Raw genomic sequence first — 16,874 nt, 5'->3', positions numbered from 1 at the left:
GTCGTTTTTGTGGACTGCTACTTCCTTCTACAACAAGGAGGCCCATCCTCCCCCTGAGCCTGGCCTGACCCCATTGTAGGAATGCTTCCATATTTTGAGGATTTTACACGGCCATGTTTTCCAGTCCTGGCACCAGTGCACCTACCAGGATTGGGCACTTTTTTATCCTGGGTCTTGTGCGCCCAGCTATCATTTTTTTTATTTTTGATTTACTTCTATCCATGACATATGCTATATAAATACAGTCTATACATCAGTGTTGCCTTGGTGAGATTTTGTGAAAAACAGAGCCCACCTCATGAAGGTACTCACCAAGACTTGAGGACAAATTAAATTTCAGTACTACTACTCTCCTTTGCTTGCTAACTTTTCATCTCTCCATCAGAACCCTAGTGCGTGTACACTGATGGATTTTCATGTTACCCTTCTGTGTAAACCCCTTTCCACATACAGCACACTTATAAGGTTTCTGCCCAGTGTGCGTATACTGATGCCTTACCATGCCACCCTTCCGTGCAAACTCCTTTCCACATGTAATACACTTATAAGGTTTCTGCCCAGTGTGTGTATACTGATGGCTTACCATGTTAGCCTTCCGTGAAAACCCCTTTCCACATGTAGCACAATTATAAGGTTTCTGCCCAGTGTGTGTATACTGATGCCTTGCTATGTGACTCCTCTGTGTAAACCTCTTTCCACATGTATCACACTTATAAGGTTTCAGACCAGTGTGTGTATACTGATGCCTTACCATGTCACATTTCCATACAAACTCTTTTCCACATGTAGCACACTTATAAAGTTTCTGCCCAGTGTGTGTATACTGATGTCTTGTTATGTGACCCCTTCGTGTAAACCCCTTCCCACATGTAGCACACATAAGGTTTTACACCAGTGTGTGTATACTGATGTTTTTCTACTCTTGACTTCTGTGTAAAACGTTTTTCATGGCTGGTACATTTAAAGAGTTTCTGTCTAATATGAGTAATGTTATTTGCTGCTAATTTTACTTTACTTGTGAAACCCTTGTCATGTATGGTATATTTATATTGTTTCTTTCCAGTGTATAATTGCTTATGTATTGCGGACATTTTCATTCTTCCTTTGCCAATGTGATTTAACTGATCAGTCAGGCCGCTAAAGTGAAGTATTAAATTATCGCTGTGATTAAGCCTGCATGGTTCTTTTCCTTCTTGAGGTTCTAGATGCATTTCCAGTTCAATTTTCTTGCCAAATTCATCTTTGCTTTCCATACGGTTATGATGTTTGCTTTCACTTGGCATCAGGCTGTGTCCTGTAATCACGATTCTCTCCAGCAAAGCTTTAACATGCTCAGAATCAACGCATTTGCCCAGTGATGACTGCTGACTCCAGACCTCAGTACAATCTGTGCTCCTGTTGACTTAAAATAAAAATGGAAGTGTCAGAATGTGATGAGCCACAGACACAAGGTACTTTCTTGCACCAAGTGTTAAAGTACAAAATGTATATTAATGACTCCTCACACAAACCTTTTCTAAATTTCCAAATGCAGAAAACAGTGAACCTTTGAGTAAAATTATAATCACCAATCAAAACTTCTCGCCTCTCTCACTAAGCCTTATCATTCCTTCTAATTGCATTAACATTGATAACTGATCTGCTGTTTGTTTTCTTTTCTTTGTACAAGATCTTTAAGCTATAATTATGACTCAATAACTTTACGCCATTGTGTTAAACAACTATGCATGAGAAGCAGCCAAGCACAGGGTGTGTACAATTCAGAAATATAAACTCTGTGAGGAACATTATTAAGATGAGCATATCAATGTATGTTAATGATGCAAAACAATTCAGTTCTGCACCCACTGAATATCTGAACCCAGCTTAGTGTTCATGTTCATACTTAAGGACTTGCTAAAAATGTTTCTGATACCTTACTCTTGCAGTACCAAGGTCAAGGCACTTTCCCAAAACATGTAAATGTATTTTCCAACATATTTAATATTATGATGAACAACACAGTAGCACTTCAAGGCAGGTATACATGACAGGTTTGGCTGTGGTCTCGACTTACCCTAATGTTGCACTCTGTAGATTCACCTGTCTGGGCTCAAGGAGTATGTTATTTAGATCTCAACTCATTCCAATTTCTGAATCACTCACATTTCACAGTAAGAAATCCTGCTAAACACTGCACTCATTTTTAATTAACACCTTGCACATACCTGGGTCCCTGCAGGTCGCACTGTGAATGACCAGTCTAGGACAGGCCTTCAGGTAGGACAGGGTGAGTCTGTAGTCACACATTTAGACATCTGTAGGGGGAGTAGCTTTAGTGCCTGATTTGTAAAGTACAGTTGTGTACCTACCATAAATGTAGATGTTAGAGTGTATTCACTGTTGCAGTCTTTACAATTGGGTTATCCTGCTGGCAGGCAGCCAGCAGTCAGACAGAATTCCAAAGTCTAGGTCCGGCGTCCGTTACTGTCGCCTCCTCCCTAACGTCAGTGTGCCAAGGGTATAAAAGATGCAGCCAACGCCATTTTCTTCAGTTTTTCTTGCCCCAGATGTCAGGTGCCCCCAAAAGGGTAGGCTAAAAATATGTCAATAAAGCATGCATGCATTAAATAACAAGTTTCCTTCATCTACAAGCTAATACACCACATAGGTTGTATAGAATAGAGAAGTACAGATAAGGTCCAGCAAAGATAAGGGGGACGGTGGGTGGGTAACCTGGACTGCAACAGTGAATACACTCAAACATCTACATTTATGGTAGGCACACAACCGTACTATGTTCATCATGTTTCATTGTTGCAGTCATTACAATTGGGTTGAATCCCAAAGCTAAGGTTGGGAGGCTGGAACTAAATAGAATTAGGAGCGGCTATGAGGCCCTGCAGAACTGCAGTGGCAAAGCCTGCCCTGGATTTGGAGTAGAGTGGTAAGTGGTAGTGCTTTGTAAAAGTATGCACTGAACACCTGGTTGCAGCCTCTAAAATGTCTTTGGTGGGCACTCCTCTGAGGAAGGCTGCTGAAGTGGCTGCTGCTCTGGTTGAATGTGGCCTAATGCACTTAGGCACTGATTTGCCATGTTGAGAATAGCATAGACGAATGCAGTGACCTATCCACTTTAAAATAGTCTGCTTTGAGATGGCCTTGCCTTGTGATCCTGCAGCATATGCTACCAGTAATTGCTGTCTTTCTGAAAGCTTTGGTTCTGTCCAAGTAGAAGCACAGCTGTCTGTGTATGTCCAAAGAATGCAGAAGTTTCTCACCCTTATTCTGTGGGTTTGGGTAAAAGGTAGGCAAATGAATAGTTTGGTTGAGGGCCACACTGGACACTACCTTAGGCATAAAAGTGGGGTTTGTCCTTAGAGAAATCCTATCTGGATGGAAGATGATAAAAGGTTCCACAGCCATGAGTGCCTGAAGCTCTGAGACTCGTCTTACAGAGGTTACTGCTAGGAGCAGAGCCGTTTTCCATGATAAAAAAGTTTATATCACGTGTAGTGGCTGGCTCAAAAGGTGGCAGAGTGAGTTTTTCCAAGACATAATTGAGGTCCCATGCAGGTATTGGTGATCTCCTTGGAGGTCGTAAGTTTTTGGCTCCTCTGAGGTACTGCCTTAATAAATGATGAGAGAAAATAGGTGGCTCTGTATTGTAATGAGATGAAATGGCAGAGGCATGAATCTTAATTGATGAAAAGGATAGGCCTTTGTCTAGCATCTTAGTTAAGTATTGCAAAATCTGAGGTATATTTGGAACAATCATGTCAATTCCTTGTGCCTGGTTCCAAGCACAGAATCTCTTCCATTTTTCTGCATAAGATTTTCTGGTACTGGGCCTCCTGGCCTTCAAAATAACATCCATAACCGCTTTAGAGAAAGGTGCATTTTGAAAAGCTACATTATCCACCATGCTGCCAGATTTAAGGTCCTGAGTTGGCTGTGCAGGATGTGATTGTTTTGTTGGGTCAGTAAGTGAGGAATTTGAGGTAATGTCCATGCTGGGCATTGAGTCAAGTTCCTTAGGATTGGGTACCAGTGCTGGCGGGGCCAGTCTGGGGCAATCAGTATAATTTTTTTGCTTCTCTTGTCTGACCTTTAGGAGTACCTTGGGGAGGAGAGGCAGTGGTGGAAAGGTGTATACTGTTAAGTTTTTCCAGCTGAAAGACAGAGCATCCACTTTCCATGCTTGCTTGTGATAAGTCCTTGTGCAGAATCTCTGTAATTGGCAGTTGTGAGGGGAGGCAAATAGATCTATGTCTGGGCATCCCCAATTCCTTGTTATGTTGAAGACTTGTGGATCCAATTTCCACTTGTGGGGATCCATGAGGTTTCTGCTTAGTTCGTCTGCCAGAGTATTTATATTTCCTGGCAGGAATTGTGCTTGCAGATGTACTTGGTAAGTCAATGCTGTGTCCCACAAAGTCATGGCTAGTCTTCAAAGGGAGTAGGAATGTGTGCCTCCCTGCTTGTTTATGTGCCACATGACTGTAGTATTGTCCATCTTTATCAGTAGTTGTCTTGGATGAAGTAGATCCTTGAAGGCTGTCAGGGCATTTTGAACATCTCTTTTTGACTGATATGTAGATGCATTTGGATTGCGGACCATGAGCCCTGAATACATCTTCCTGCCATGTGGGCCCCCCAGGCATAATCTGATGCATCTGTTGTCAATGTTTGCCTGGCTGGGGGCATGGTGAATGGCTGCCCCTTGTTGTGGTGACAGGCCTTTGCCCACCATCGAAATTCCTGTTGTAGGCAGGGAATGAGTGTAATTATTGTTTCCAGGCTGTGGTAATGTTGAGTCCAAACACTTTTTAGATACCATTGTAGTTTCCTCATATGCAGTCTTGCATAGGGAATTAGCAGAATGCAGGATGCTATGAAGCCCAAAGCCTGCAGAATTTTTCTTGCAGTTAACTGGGTGCTTGTTGCCAACCTTTTGAAATAAGTAGTCAGTTACCTTTGTTTGTCTGGCGTGAGATAAGCCATCTGGGCAGTTGTATTTAAGTTTGCACCCAGGAATATTATCTCGAGAGGGTACAAGTTTGGATTTCTTCTCGTTTACTGTGTACCCTAGGCATGTTAATAATCTTTTTACAAACGCCAGGGGCTGTAGTAGTATGTCCTTGTTCTCTGCTTGAATAAGGCAGTCGTCCAAGTAAGGATATATTTGTATTCCTCTTTGTCTGCAAAATGCAATTACTGGTGCCAGGCATTTTGTGTAGACCCTGGGTGCAGTAGATAAGCCAAAGGGCAGTGCAGAGAATTGGTAGTGCATTGAACCAGCTATGAATCTGAGGTATCTTCTGCATGATTGTCTGATTGGGACATGCAGGTATGCCTCTTTTAGGTCTAATGTTACAAGCCAAGCCTTCTTGCCCAGCATGGGCAGAAGCTGCTGCAGAGTCAACATTTTGAATTTTGGAATATCCAGGTATGTGTTTAGAATAGATAGGTCCTTTCTGGGCACCAAGAAAAGTCTTGAGTAAAATCCTTGTCCCTGCTTTTGCTGTGGTACTTGCTGAATGGCCCTCATGTCCATGAGGGATGAAACTTGCTTTTCTGCCTCTGCCCATTGATTTTTTGGCAGGTCTGGCTTACCGTTGGACCTTGGCAGGGTGTGAAAGTGGGACCTGTAACCTTGTGACACTATGTTCAAGACCCATTTGTCCTGGGTGATTTGGTGCCAGTTTTGAGAAAAAAGTGTTAGTTTTCCCCCCTAAAGGAGCTGCCAGTAGATAAGTGCTTGGCGATGGCAGGGGGAAGTCATTGGGACTGCTTTCTGTATGACTGTGACTTGTCTTCTCCGCTTTTGGGGGTAGAAGCACCCCATTGTTTAGACCTGTATGAGCCTTGGGGCTGGGATCTGCCTCTAGGGCGTCTGTATCTGCCTCTTTGTGGCCTGTCTGAAACTGAAAAGGACCAATTCTTTGTAGGCCAGTGTCTGCTAAATCTTGGAGGCTGTACCTGTAAGAAATCCTTGACTGTCTGCATAGATTTGGCTTTGTCCTCCATTTTCTTCAACACCTCTTCTGCTTTAACACCAAACAAGGTATCATGCTGTAATGGAGCATCTAATAATTTTGCTTTAACATGATCAGGCAGATTCTGTGCATGCCTCCTAATGACAGAACCCGTAACAGTGGCTCTGCAGGAGGCCTCCAAAGAATCAAAACCACATTGCAAAGTATGCTTTCCAACTTGTTCAGCTGCATGCAATAAATCCTGCATTTCTTTATTTTATTTTATTTTTATTTTACATTTGTTGACCGGGCTAGTCTAGCTGGAGATATTTCCATTTTCAGTAGAGGCCCGGGGAGAAAAGCTCCACAGAGAATACAATAAAGGAAAACATACTTGTGTTTTAAAGAAAGTTTGAAGAGACAAAAACTAACAACTCTACAGTTACTCATTATTACTAAGTGAGTTAATTACTGACTCACACAGTTACAGTCCAAAAAAAAAATACTTATACAAATATAAAATAGAAAGTATGATAAAGATATTAAATGAAATAATTACTACCACACACAGTTAAAGTCCAAAGACATCATATAAAGTTGAAAATACTTTGTAAGATAATGACAAAGGTAGGAAGTAAGAGAAAAGAGAGCTAAGAATAAGGGAAATTAGAAGTGGTTAGTTATGGAAAGGAGAGCAAGTAAGACAGTCAGCAAGCAAAGAGAGCAAGTAAGACAGTCAGTAAGCAAAGAAGTAATTAGGAAGACAAGTGGCAGAAGAAGAGGAAAGCTAAGTGGATGATGGAGTAAGTAAGAAGTAGGAGATAGTAATGAAGTAGAGTATAAGTAGTGGAAAGTTAATCAGGTTTACTACAGGTGCACAGCCAGTGATTTTGGAAGTGCAGTTTAATGTTTTGTTTGAAAAGAGGTAATGATGTAATCTTTGTTACGTTGCTAGGAAGTAAATTCCATTTTGTACCTACTGAATTGGTGAAAAGGGAGTCACCAGCAGTGTTATTTGATTTTATAGAACTAGCCAATAGTTTACTAGAGGAGCGGAGAGAGTTAAGATTATTATAGGGGATTATGAGTTGAGAGAGTATAGGGGTGTTCATAGGTTGGTACAGAATTTTATGGGCAATAGTGAGTTGTTGGATTGCAAGATAGTTTTGAAATTCTGGCCAGCCTAGTGGTTTCAGGTTGAGACAGTGATGTGTTCTGTAGGGGTTCCCTGTAGCGAGCAATGTTATTGTAGCAGGTAGCCAATTTGGTAAGGTTGTTTTTCTTGAGGTTGGTAAAATGGGAGAAGCATAGAGAAGAGTGGAAAGAAGATGGGAGTGAGCAATCCTAGTTCTAGAGGAAGGTGTTAGAAATGGTCTACGATATAAAGATCCTATTTTCCTATTGACAAGTTTTATGGAGTTGTTAATGTGTTGGTTGAAAGAGAGATTATTATCAATTGTAATACCTAACAGTTTAGTGGTAGAGTCGGGAGAGATGATAGTGGCATTGTTAGAGGAGATGGTGAAGTTTAAAGGGGGGGTTCTGGAAGTGGGGGTGAAGAGGAGGAGTTTAGTTTTTAGCATTTAGTAAGAGGAATCGACTAGAGAACCATGTTTCGACGGTATTAAAGACTTTTTGAGTATGAGATCTAAGTTCTGAGGTGGAAGATGCAGAGCAGATGAGTGTAGAATCATCAGCATATTGAATGCAAGTAGCTTGGGGGATTATATTTTGGAGATCATTAATGAAGAGGGAAAAGAGAAGTGGGCCAAGAATAGAGCCTTGAGGAACTCCGATAGAAACAGGCAAAAGAGAAGAGATGTGGTTATTCCAGAGAACAGCTTGTTTTCTGTTAGTGAGATAAGAAGTAAACCATCTAATGGCAGGGATATCAAAAGATAGGGATTCAAGAGTATTGATTAAAAAAGAGTGGTTAACCATATCGAATGCTTTGGAGAGGTCAATGAAGATGGCAGAAGAGAGTAGGTTGTTGTTACGGTTCAGGTTAATAGTGTCTACAAAGGAAAGGAGGGCAGTAGTAGTACTATGATATGGTCTGAAGCCATGTTGACAGTTAGCTATGATGTTGTGGAGAGAGAGGTGTTGTACAAGCTGATGGTGTATACATTTCTCCATTATTTTGGCCAGTGGAGAGAGGAGAGCAATAGGTCTATAGTTAGAGTAGTCAATGGAGTTACCACCTTTATGGAGTGGGATAATGTGAGAGACCTTCCATATATCAGGGATGATACCTTCTTTGATTGTCCTATTTATGAGAATAGAAATAGGATATGCGATAGCCTTGGCAGCTTTTTGTAGAAAGAGTGAAGGTAACTTGTCAGCAGAGGGGGTAGAAGGTTTTAGTTTGAGAAGGAGTCTGTGTATGTATGATGTAGAGATAGGATGTAGAGAGAATTTAAAGGAAGAGTTTGTAGGGTTACATGTTGGGTGTGGGTTATTAGCGTTCAATTGATTAGCAAGAGCTTGTATAGTTTCAGTGAAGAAAGAGTTGAAAGCATCTGCAGTTTGTTGAGGGGTATCAGGATCAGCATTAAGTGGGGAAGGTGTTTTAGAACTTCCTGGGGAGAGGAGTCTATTGACTGAAGACCAGAAAAGTTTTGAATTAAGGTGAGTTTGCTGTAGATTGAAGTAGAATTTCTTTTTATCAGCTATTATTGCCTTTTTGGTTAGATTTCTAAGCTGGCGGAAGTGTAGAAGATCAGGGTTATTTCTGTGTGATCTCCATGCGGCCCAGACTTTATTTCTAGTGAGAATAAGTTTTTTGGTTTCATGGGAGAGCCAGGGGGCAGCATTAGATTTAATTCTAATGCTACGTTCAGGAGCATGTAAGTCAAGAATGGATAAAAAAGTAGAGTTAAAGTATATTACTGCATTTTCAAGAGGAGTGTTTTAAGGGTTCCAATTACATGCACTAAGTTCAGACTGAAACAGTTCTGAATTGAAGTGTTTGATGGTGCGTATGTTTCTTATAATGCAGGGGTTTACACAATCAGCCTTTTCCCTTGTTATGAATGTTAAGGAGTGATCGCTAACATCATCTGGCAAAGTTCCTACTTTGTAACTATCTTTGACTTTAATAATAAGAATCCAGTCTAAAATGCTTTCTCTATTACTATGTTTGTTGAACCTAGTAGTTGAAGTAATGGTTTGGATAAAAACCATGGAGGTTGATATGAGAAGAAGGATTATCAGCAGTAATGCTATTCCAGTCTATGTTCAGGTCACCTAGTATGATGGTTTCTTGGGGATATGTGGCAGATATCCAGCTAAGGTAATTTTCGAGGATTGGTATGTTTATTCTCTGCACATTCAGAATTTGTCAACATTTTCTGTTTAAGCAGTGACATTATGTATTGCTGATATTTAAGCGTATGAAACTGACAATTTAAAGCCCTTATAGCCAAGGTAGCAGAAGTGTAAATCTTTTTCCCCATCTGTCCAGTGCCGTGGAATATCTGTCAAAGGGGGTAAGGTTTTTTGCAGTGGAAGCCTTGACCCCCTTGGGACCCTGAGAGATAGTTTCTGGGTCAGCAGCCAGCAGGAGGGTTTTTAAAAAGAAATTTGTGGTAGTATGGAACCCTGTAGTATCTGTCTGGCTTAACAGGAGCTGGAGGTAAGTAGTCAGGAGTCAGACTGGACTGTGAAAATACATCATCTACAATGTCTAGCACAGGTGGAATAGTAAAGGGCCTGTGCTGAGGCAGTAAAAGGAAGTCTCTGAGCCTTTTCTTAGATTCTGAATAATCTTGGCTCTCCCAGTGGAAATGATCCCTCATGGTATGCAGTGTTTCGCCAAAAGAATAATCCCCAGGTGGAGAAGCTGAGGGGATAGATTCTTCAGCATCAGAATCCTCATAAGGAGGAAGAGAGTATTGCTGATCAGAAGAGGAATCAGATGAAATGGAAACCTGATCTGAAAATTCATATTCTAACTCTTGCCTAGTCTTTTTAACATATAATTGTGTAGGCCTGAAAACGCCCTCAGAAGCCAATGTCTGCTCAGCGACTCCGGACCCATCTGAGGGAATGGTTTATGAAGGTCCAATACCTCGAGTTTCTGTAGACCTGGTTGACTCTGCGTGGGAGTCGGTATCGGCCTGCATCTCTAAAGTAGTGGTTGTCAGGGGCTGCGAAAGTGCCTCACTGAGAACCGGCGACTGGCCTCGAAGAAGCCTCGTCGTTGGTTTTGGACCTCGGATGCCTGTCCTTTTCTTTGAGTTTTTTGTAAACTCCGGTAGTCGGCTGTTCCGACGGCAATATATAATTAAATCGTCTGCTAAAGTAATGAAATGCAAAATCATATCAACACTTAATAGTGCGTTGGTTAAATCTAGCACAAAACCGACAACTAGCAACGGCGTGGTCAGGGCCTAGGCAAGGAATACAGTAAGAATGAAAATTTGCTTCCCACAAGAAATACAATTATTAACGTTTTCTGACATCGGTCTGGAGCAAGAAAAAAGTTTCCCCAACGGGGTACTTAGCTTTAAATGAAAATTCGAAATTCAAAAATCTTAGGAGTCGACCGACCGGCACTTGTGAACTGCTTTTGCTTTGGGCACCACGCGGCAAGAAAGACTGGGGAAAATGACGTCGGCTGCATCTCATCTTTTTATACCCCAGGCGCACTGACGTCAGGGAGGAGATGAAAGCAACCGATGCCGGACCTAGACTTTGGAATTCAGGCCGACTGCGGGTAGCCTGCCAGCAGGATAACCCAATTGTAATGACTGCAACAGTGAAACACGATGAACATCCAGCAAGCACAAAAATATAGGACTGTTATGTTTCACACCTTAAAGTGGCATTTGAACCATAATAATTTGTGATCCATAATAACCCCAGTAGAGACGTTAGGGTTACAGTAGGATGCTTCTTTTACAACACCCACAATAATTTGTGATCCATAATAACCCCAGTAGAGACATCATGGTTACAGTAGGATGCTTCTTTTACAACACCCATAATAATTTGTGATCCATAATAACCCCAGTTTTGTCATCTTTCATGCAAATGAAGTTGATTTGATATCAGTTGTTACATGACAGAGAGACCTAATTTGACCACTAATTCTCTGCCATTTTGTCCATGAGATTCTTTGATGTGAGACATTATGGTTACAGTAGGATGCTTCTTTTCCAACACCCATAATAACTTGTGACCCATAATAACCCCAGTAGAGACGTTATGGTTACAGTGAGATCCTTCTTTTACAACACCCATAATAATTTGTGATCCATACTAACCCCAGTAGAGACATCATGGTTACAGTAGGATGCTTCTTTTACAACACCCATAATAATTTGTGATCCGTAATAACCCCAGTAGAGACGTTATGGTTACAGTAGGATGCTTCCTTTACAACACCCATAATAATTTGTGATCCATAATAACCCCAGTAGAGACATCATGGTTACAGTAGGATGCTTCATTTTACAACACCCATAATAATTTGTGTTCCATAATAACCCCAGTAGAGTCATCATGGTTACAGTAAGATGCTTCTTTTACAGCACCCATAATAATTTGTGATCCATAATAACCCCAGTAGAGACATCATGGTTACAGTAGGATGCTTCTTTAACAACACCCATAATCATACCTCTCAACCTGGAAACATCAAAAATCTGGACAAGGCCCATGAGAAATGGGTACAAATCGGTACGCTGATTAACATAAAATTAGCATACATAAATATGTAACCCTGCCCACTCCAATGGAATTATGGGATACCAACTTTCAAACACAAACTGAACAGACAACCAAATTATAGCACTAGAGTTCCCCTGCAGCCATTCCAATGTCCCATTACCTGGCTATTTCGCCCCGTTCACCATAAACACTAATGTGCATACTGCTTTACTTCTACATTGATTATTTGGATTTTATTTTTACATGTTATAGCACAATGCACAAACACTAATAGATACTGTCTCACAATGAAAATAAACATAGCATTAAAACGTCTCTGCCCTTGAAACTCACATTCATCGAAACCCACACCCCATCCAAGGAAAATGCATCTGGCTAGTGGTGGATAAAGATTACCTTTGGGCTGTTTTGAAATCATAGGCCCCTTGCACACAGAACAAGAAACATACATGGGTTCTTTGATACACCTTCCCGACTTTATTAAATTATATTCCTTGTATAATACAGCAGCACACTTGTTAGACTTGGAGGAGGTAATAACCACCACTAATTGGCAAGACCACAAAGCCATTAAGAGATGTGGTGTTCACCATTCTCAGGGTATGCAATTTTAGATTATATATTTATTTAAAATAAGAACACACCTGCAATCTCACTCAACTTTTTAACAGGTTATGTCCTCTCGAGGGAACCCTGTCAATGAATTACTCCTCTATTCGTGTCAATGAGTCCCCAACAGATGAGCACAAGTCAACCCTAGTGATTACACTGCAAAGCAAATCAGAGAGCCAGTTACCTCTCAGTGACGAGATCCAAGATGAGGAAAATAAAACAATGAGGAAGAAGGGATGAAAGTTCAAACAGAAACTTTACTAAACCAATAAACAAGTCAAGAGAAGAAAGACCATTGGAAAACTGACCTGCCTTCAGAGGCAATGTGATGTTTAAACATACACTTCAAGTAAGCATTTATCAAAATCAGTAATGTACTATAACAGAGGAATGAATGCCTGAACCTCCTTATGTTGCTTTGTCATTATATACACCCAGTGATTACACTTACTAAAACGGATTACAAAAAGAAATGCATTCACAAAGGGTTTATGGATCATGTAGGTTTTTAGAAATAAACTCAGCAATGCTCACTCCCTCTACTAAAAAGGGTATTGTTAAAGCCCAGTAATCATAACTGATCAGAATAAGAAACAACGTGGCGCAACGCGAACGAGTATACAATTAGTGGCATTGATTGCTAGACCATTATCAGTGTTACTTACGAAGTTAATTTTACAGGTATTTGTAAAGAACTGCAAAACATGCAGTTTGCAAGCAAGGAAGAGAGAGCAGGGGTCTGTGCCGTACATTAAACCATGTGAATTTCTTCTAACAGCTACTTAAGGCACGGCAAACCACACGTGCATGAAAGTTAAAAACTACTAAGTGTCAAACTTCTCAAGAAAACGGCTTGAAAAGTATTCGCCACATTAATCATGCATGCCTGTAAATCTTCCCATTTGTAGGCACTAACAACACGTGTGGGCTAGTTTCGCGTGTTAATCTGCTGCGGCAAAACAAATCATTAACAGTCACTCATGTGGAAGCTAAATATGATATAAGTTATTTCAAAGCTTCCAAATTTATATGTGATCACACAATTACATCAACATAAAAGTACAGTGCAGTGCATTTATACAAGGACAAATCGTAACCAAACAGAAATAAAGAAAGGCAACAGTAAAATGTACCACCCCAAAAGTAATGTAAATTGATTTTGAAACACAAGTAACCGGAAAACATTTCTAGCCAAACGCATACTCACCCTGTTTCTCCCAGAGCAAGTCATGGTTTCAAAACATCTGAACAGTCCAAGCTCAGCTGGAAAACCGCTAAAACTACAGCTCCTAATCCTCCATTAAGCGTTTTGGATTGAGTTGCTTGCTTGCAGGTCTGCCATAATTCATTAAGTGCTGCTGCCGTTATTTCTGCCGTTCCTACTCGCATTTGATTAGAAAGTTCTAACGTGAGCTCCAAGGAGCTCAATTCCGACAGGCTGGTAGCCCTGACGGAGCTGACGTCTTCGCTCACGTGATGACATCAGCTCCGTCGGCGAGAAAATTAAAAAAAACCAAGAAAAAATTGGAAATGAAGGGGTGCCACTCGGGAATCGTGGCACCCCTTCATTCGAACCCCAAAACTCGGTAAAAACAGAGTAATTCGCTGCGGTTGGGCGGTATGCCCATAATAATTTGTGATCCATAACAACCCCAGTAGAGACATTATGGTTACAGTAAGATGCTTCTTTTACAACACCCACAATAATTTGTGATCCATAATAACCCCAGTAGAGACATTATGGTTACAGTGAGATGCTTATTTTACAGCACCCATAATAATTTGTGATCCATAATAACCCCAGTAGAGACATTATGGTTACAGTAGGATGCTTTTACAACACCCATAATAATTTGTGATACATAATAACACCAGTAGAGACATTATGGTTACAGTGAGATGCTTCTTTTACAACACCCATAATAATTTGTAATCCATAATAACCCCAGTAGAGACATTATGGTTACAGTAAGATGCTTTTTTTACAACACCCATAATAATTTGTGATCCATAATAACCCCAGTAGAGATACCATGGTTACAGTGAGATGCTTCTTTTACAACACCCATAATAATTTGTGATCCATAATAACCCCAGTAGAGACATCATGGTTACAGTGAGATGCTTTTTTTTACAGCACCCATAATAATTTGTGATCCATAATAACCCTAGTAGAGACATCATGGTTACAGTAGGATTCTTCTTTTACAGCACTGATGTGGTATGACAAAGACACAAAAAATGTTTCTACATTTATTTATTTAACATTTGTTTACCGGGAAAGTCCAACTTGAAATTAGCTAATTTTCAGCAGATGCCCAGAGAGAAATGCTTCAGATGCATGTGTTTGTAATGTGGGAGGAAACTAGAGCATGTGAAAGAAATCAACACAAATGCAGGGAGGACATGCAGACTCCACAAAGATGGTACCCCAGCTGAGAATCGAACAGGAGAACATCTTGCTGTGAGGTGACGATGCAAACTGTTACACCACTGTGCTGTCCACATCTCATCTATCAGGATTATAGCCCATGTCTCCTGCAGGAGTGCTGTAAAGGGTTTCAATATAAGATGGAAGCTGGAGTAGTTTGGCCCAGGCTGTCACCCATGCAACTAGTATCCTTCACATGGGGAAACAGTATCATTACCATTACAGTGACATGAGTTCCACAATCCAGGACTCCTTTCCTGATAGATGGTGCCTGTTGTTTAACTTAATCTTCCTATGTACTGTAAGTAGAACTTATGTTAGTTACACCATTAAACGAGCACTGAAAGCCATCCACAAATATTACACAGTGCTCTTTAAGTAAGTTATTTTAATATCCATTGCTCCTGAAGATGTGGAAAAGAACACGCAGATGCAGAGAAGAGTGGAGTACCTAAGAGAGTGTTGGGGTAAGTATATTTGCTTCAGACTGTCTTGCCTTGAATATTAACAGTGTCGGGGATTTATCGTTCATACTCCAGTGCTACTTCTGTTATAACTGACAGATCTCAAAGGTACCAGTGTGACCGATGTTGTTACCATACCTACTCATGCATTCTGTCGTAGATTTGGATAAGTGGGTCAGGATAATAAATCTGTGCTTACATAGGGAAAATACTTATGGGTTCAAATCCCCCCTCCCAACAGCTGTGTTATGAAATGTTTCAGGCTTATTTTTCTATCTCATTATAAGAATTACAGCATTAGATGGTCAAAATATGTATGGAAAAAACTAATGCAGACAAGTTGAAAACATGCAAGTTCCATATTGACAGAGATCAGAACTTAGAAATAAACTCCAGAACCTGGACCTGTAAGGTAGAGTTGTGTCTCCATAATTCACACAAAAATGGCAAGTGACAGTTTATTAACTATTACAACAAACAAGCCATTTAGAACCATTTGGAATTGCAAAGACTGTAGCATAGAACTGCTGTTAAGGACTGTAAATGTAGAAATAATTACTTACTATTTATTAGTGTTTCCTTCCCAAAACTACAATAATGTTCCCAAGACTGTGCATTTGTCGAGTTACTGGATTCACTGATAAGACAAAATAAGTTTGGATATAAAATGTGATCTGATAAAGGGCAAGATGTTAGAGAAACATTCCTGACCTTATCAAAAGCTATGGGCATGTGAAGACGTCAATAAATTACTAGTATAGAGTTAGACGAATTAAGAATGAAGGATACATGTGACCTAACTGAGAGCAATCACTTTATAGCCAGTACAAAGCAACTAACAAAGCAGTTTGATCACAGCTGTAATAGCAAACCTAATTTCTGTTAAATTAAAACTATATTTCACCTGTCCTTACAATTCCCTACATCCTTTCCTTTTTCCATCTCTACTTACATAAGTAATGATGTCAGGATGTGTTACAACAGTAAGCGATATACAAGCTAGAGAAAAGGAAGAGGTCAGCAAAAAGAACCTGTAATAAGAAAGCAATAATGCCCAACAGGGTGCGTGTTACGGTTTACCTTTACATGTGCGTATTGCACACGAGCGACCGTCAAATGTTAAGACAGTTTTCAAGTTCTGAAAACTTGAAACGGAAGAAGGTTCGAATGTGCAATGAGCGATTGCACAGTGAGAGTCGCTCAATGCACATTCGACATTTAGGGGCAGAGCACACTATAGTGAGGAGTTGGAAATGGTTCCATTCTCCGCTGTAGTGCGATCTCGGAATTAGAATATTAAAGAAGGGGGGTGTGGGGGTGCAGTCCCCCACATGGGGGGTGCAGGGGGGCCTGCCCCCCTGCATTACACGGCATATACTTTTGTCGACATTCATGTTCGAAAAACAGCGAATCAGCTGTTCGATTTGCTGCTTTTCGAACATTAGAAACTGTCGCTTTTTCCAGTTTTGTTTTTACGATGCGAGGATATGACCACTCGCACAAGTGTGATTCGAGGTTTTAAAGGTAAACCGTGAGTTACAGTGTAAATAATGCCCACACAGTGGTGTCAGGACTACACCCCTGCAAGGGCATTATTTACACAGTAAAACACACCCATGAGGGCATTATTGCACTTAGAGAATGGGCTATCGGTAAAATTATTATATTTTACTTATTTTTTATTAGTATTTTGTTTTGTATATTTTTTAATGCAAAAAAGTTCTTTCGCCTAATATT

General features: G+C 40.5%; 1 protein-coding gene across 1 annotated transcript in view; it reads right to left on the bottom strand.

The window, feature by feature from the left end:
• Positions 1-318: 318 nt before the first annotated feature.
• LOC122798643 (zinc finger protein 569-like) overlaps positions 319-16,874 on the bottom strand; it is a 784,097-nt gene continuing 767,541 nt past the window's right edge. The window contains exon 3 of the mRNA XM_044067729.1: positions 319-1,402. Coding sequence (XP_043923664.1) covers positions 795-1,402 — 608 coding nt within the window. The 3' untranslated portion in view covers positions 319-794. The remainder of the gene's footprint in view (positions 1,403-16,874) is intronic.

This window comes from Protopterus annectens, chromosome 3.part1, assembly GCF_019279795.1.
Source record: "Protopterus annectens isolate FY-2018-M chromosome 3.part1, PAN1.0, whole genome shotgun sequence".
NCBI lineage: Eukaryota > Metazoa > Chordata > Ceratodontiformes > Protopteridae > Protopterus > Protopterus annectens.
The sequence above is the reverse complement of the archived record's forward strand: the minus strand, read 5'-3'. Positions and strand labels throughout refer to the sequence as shown.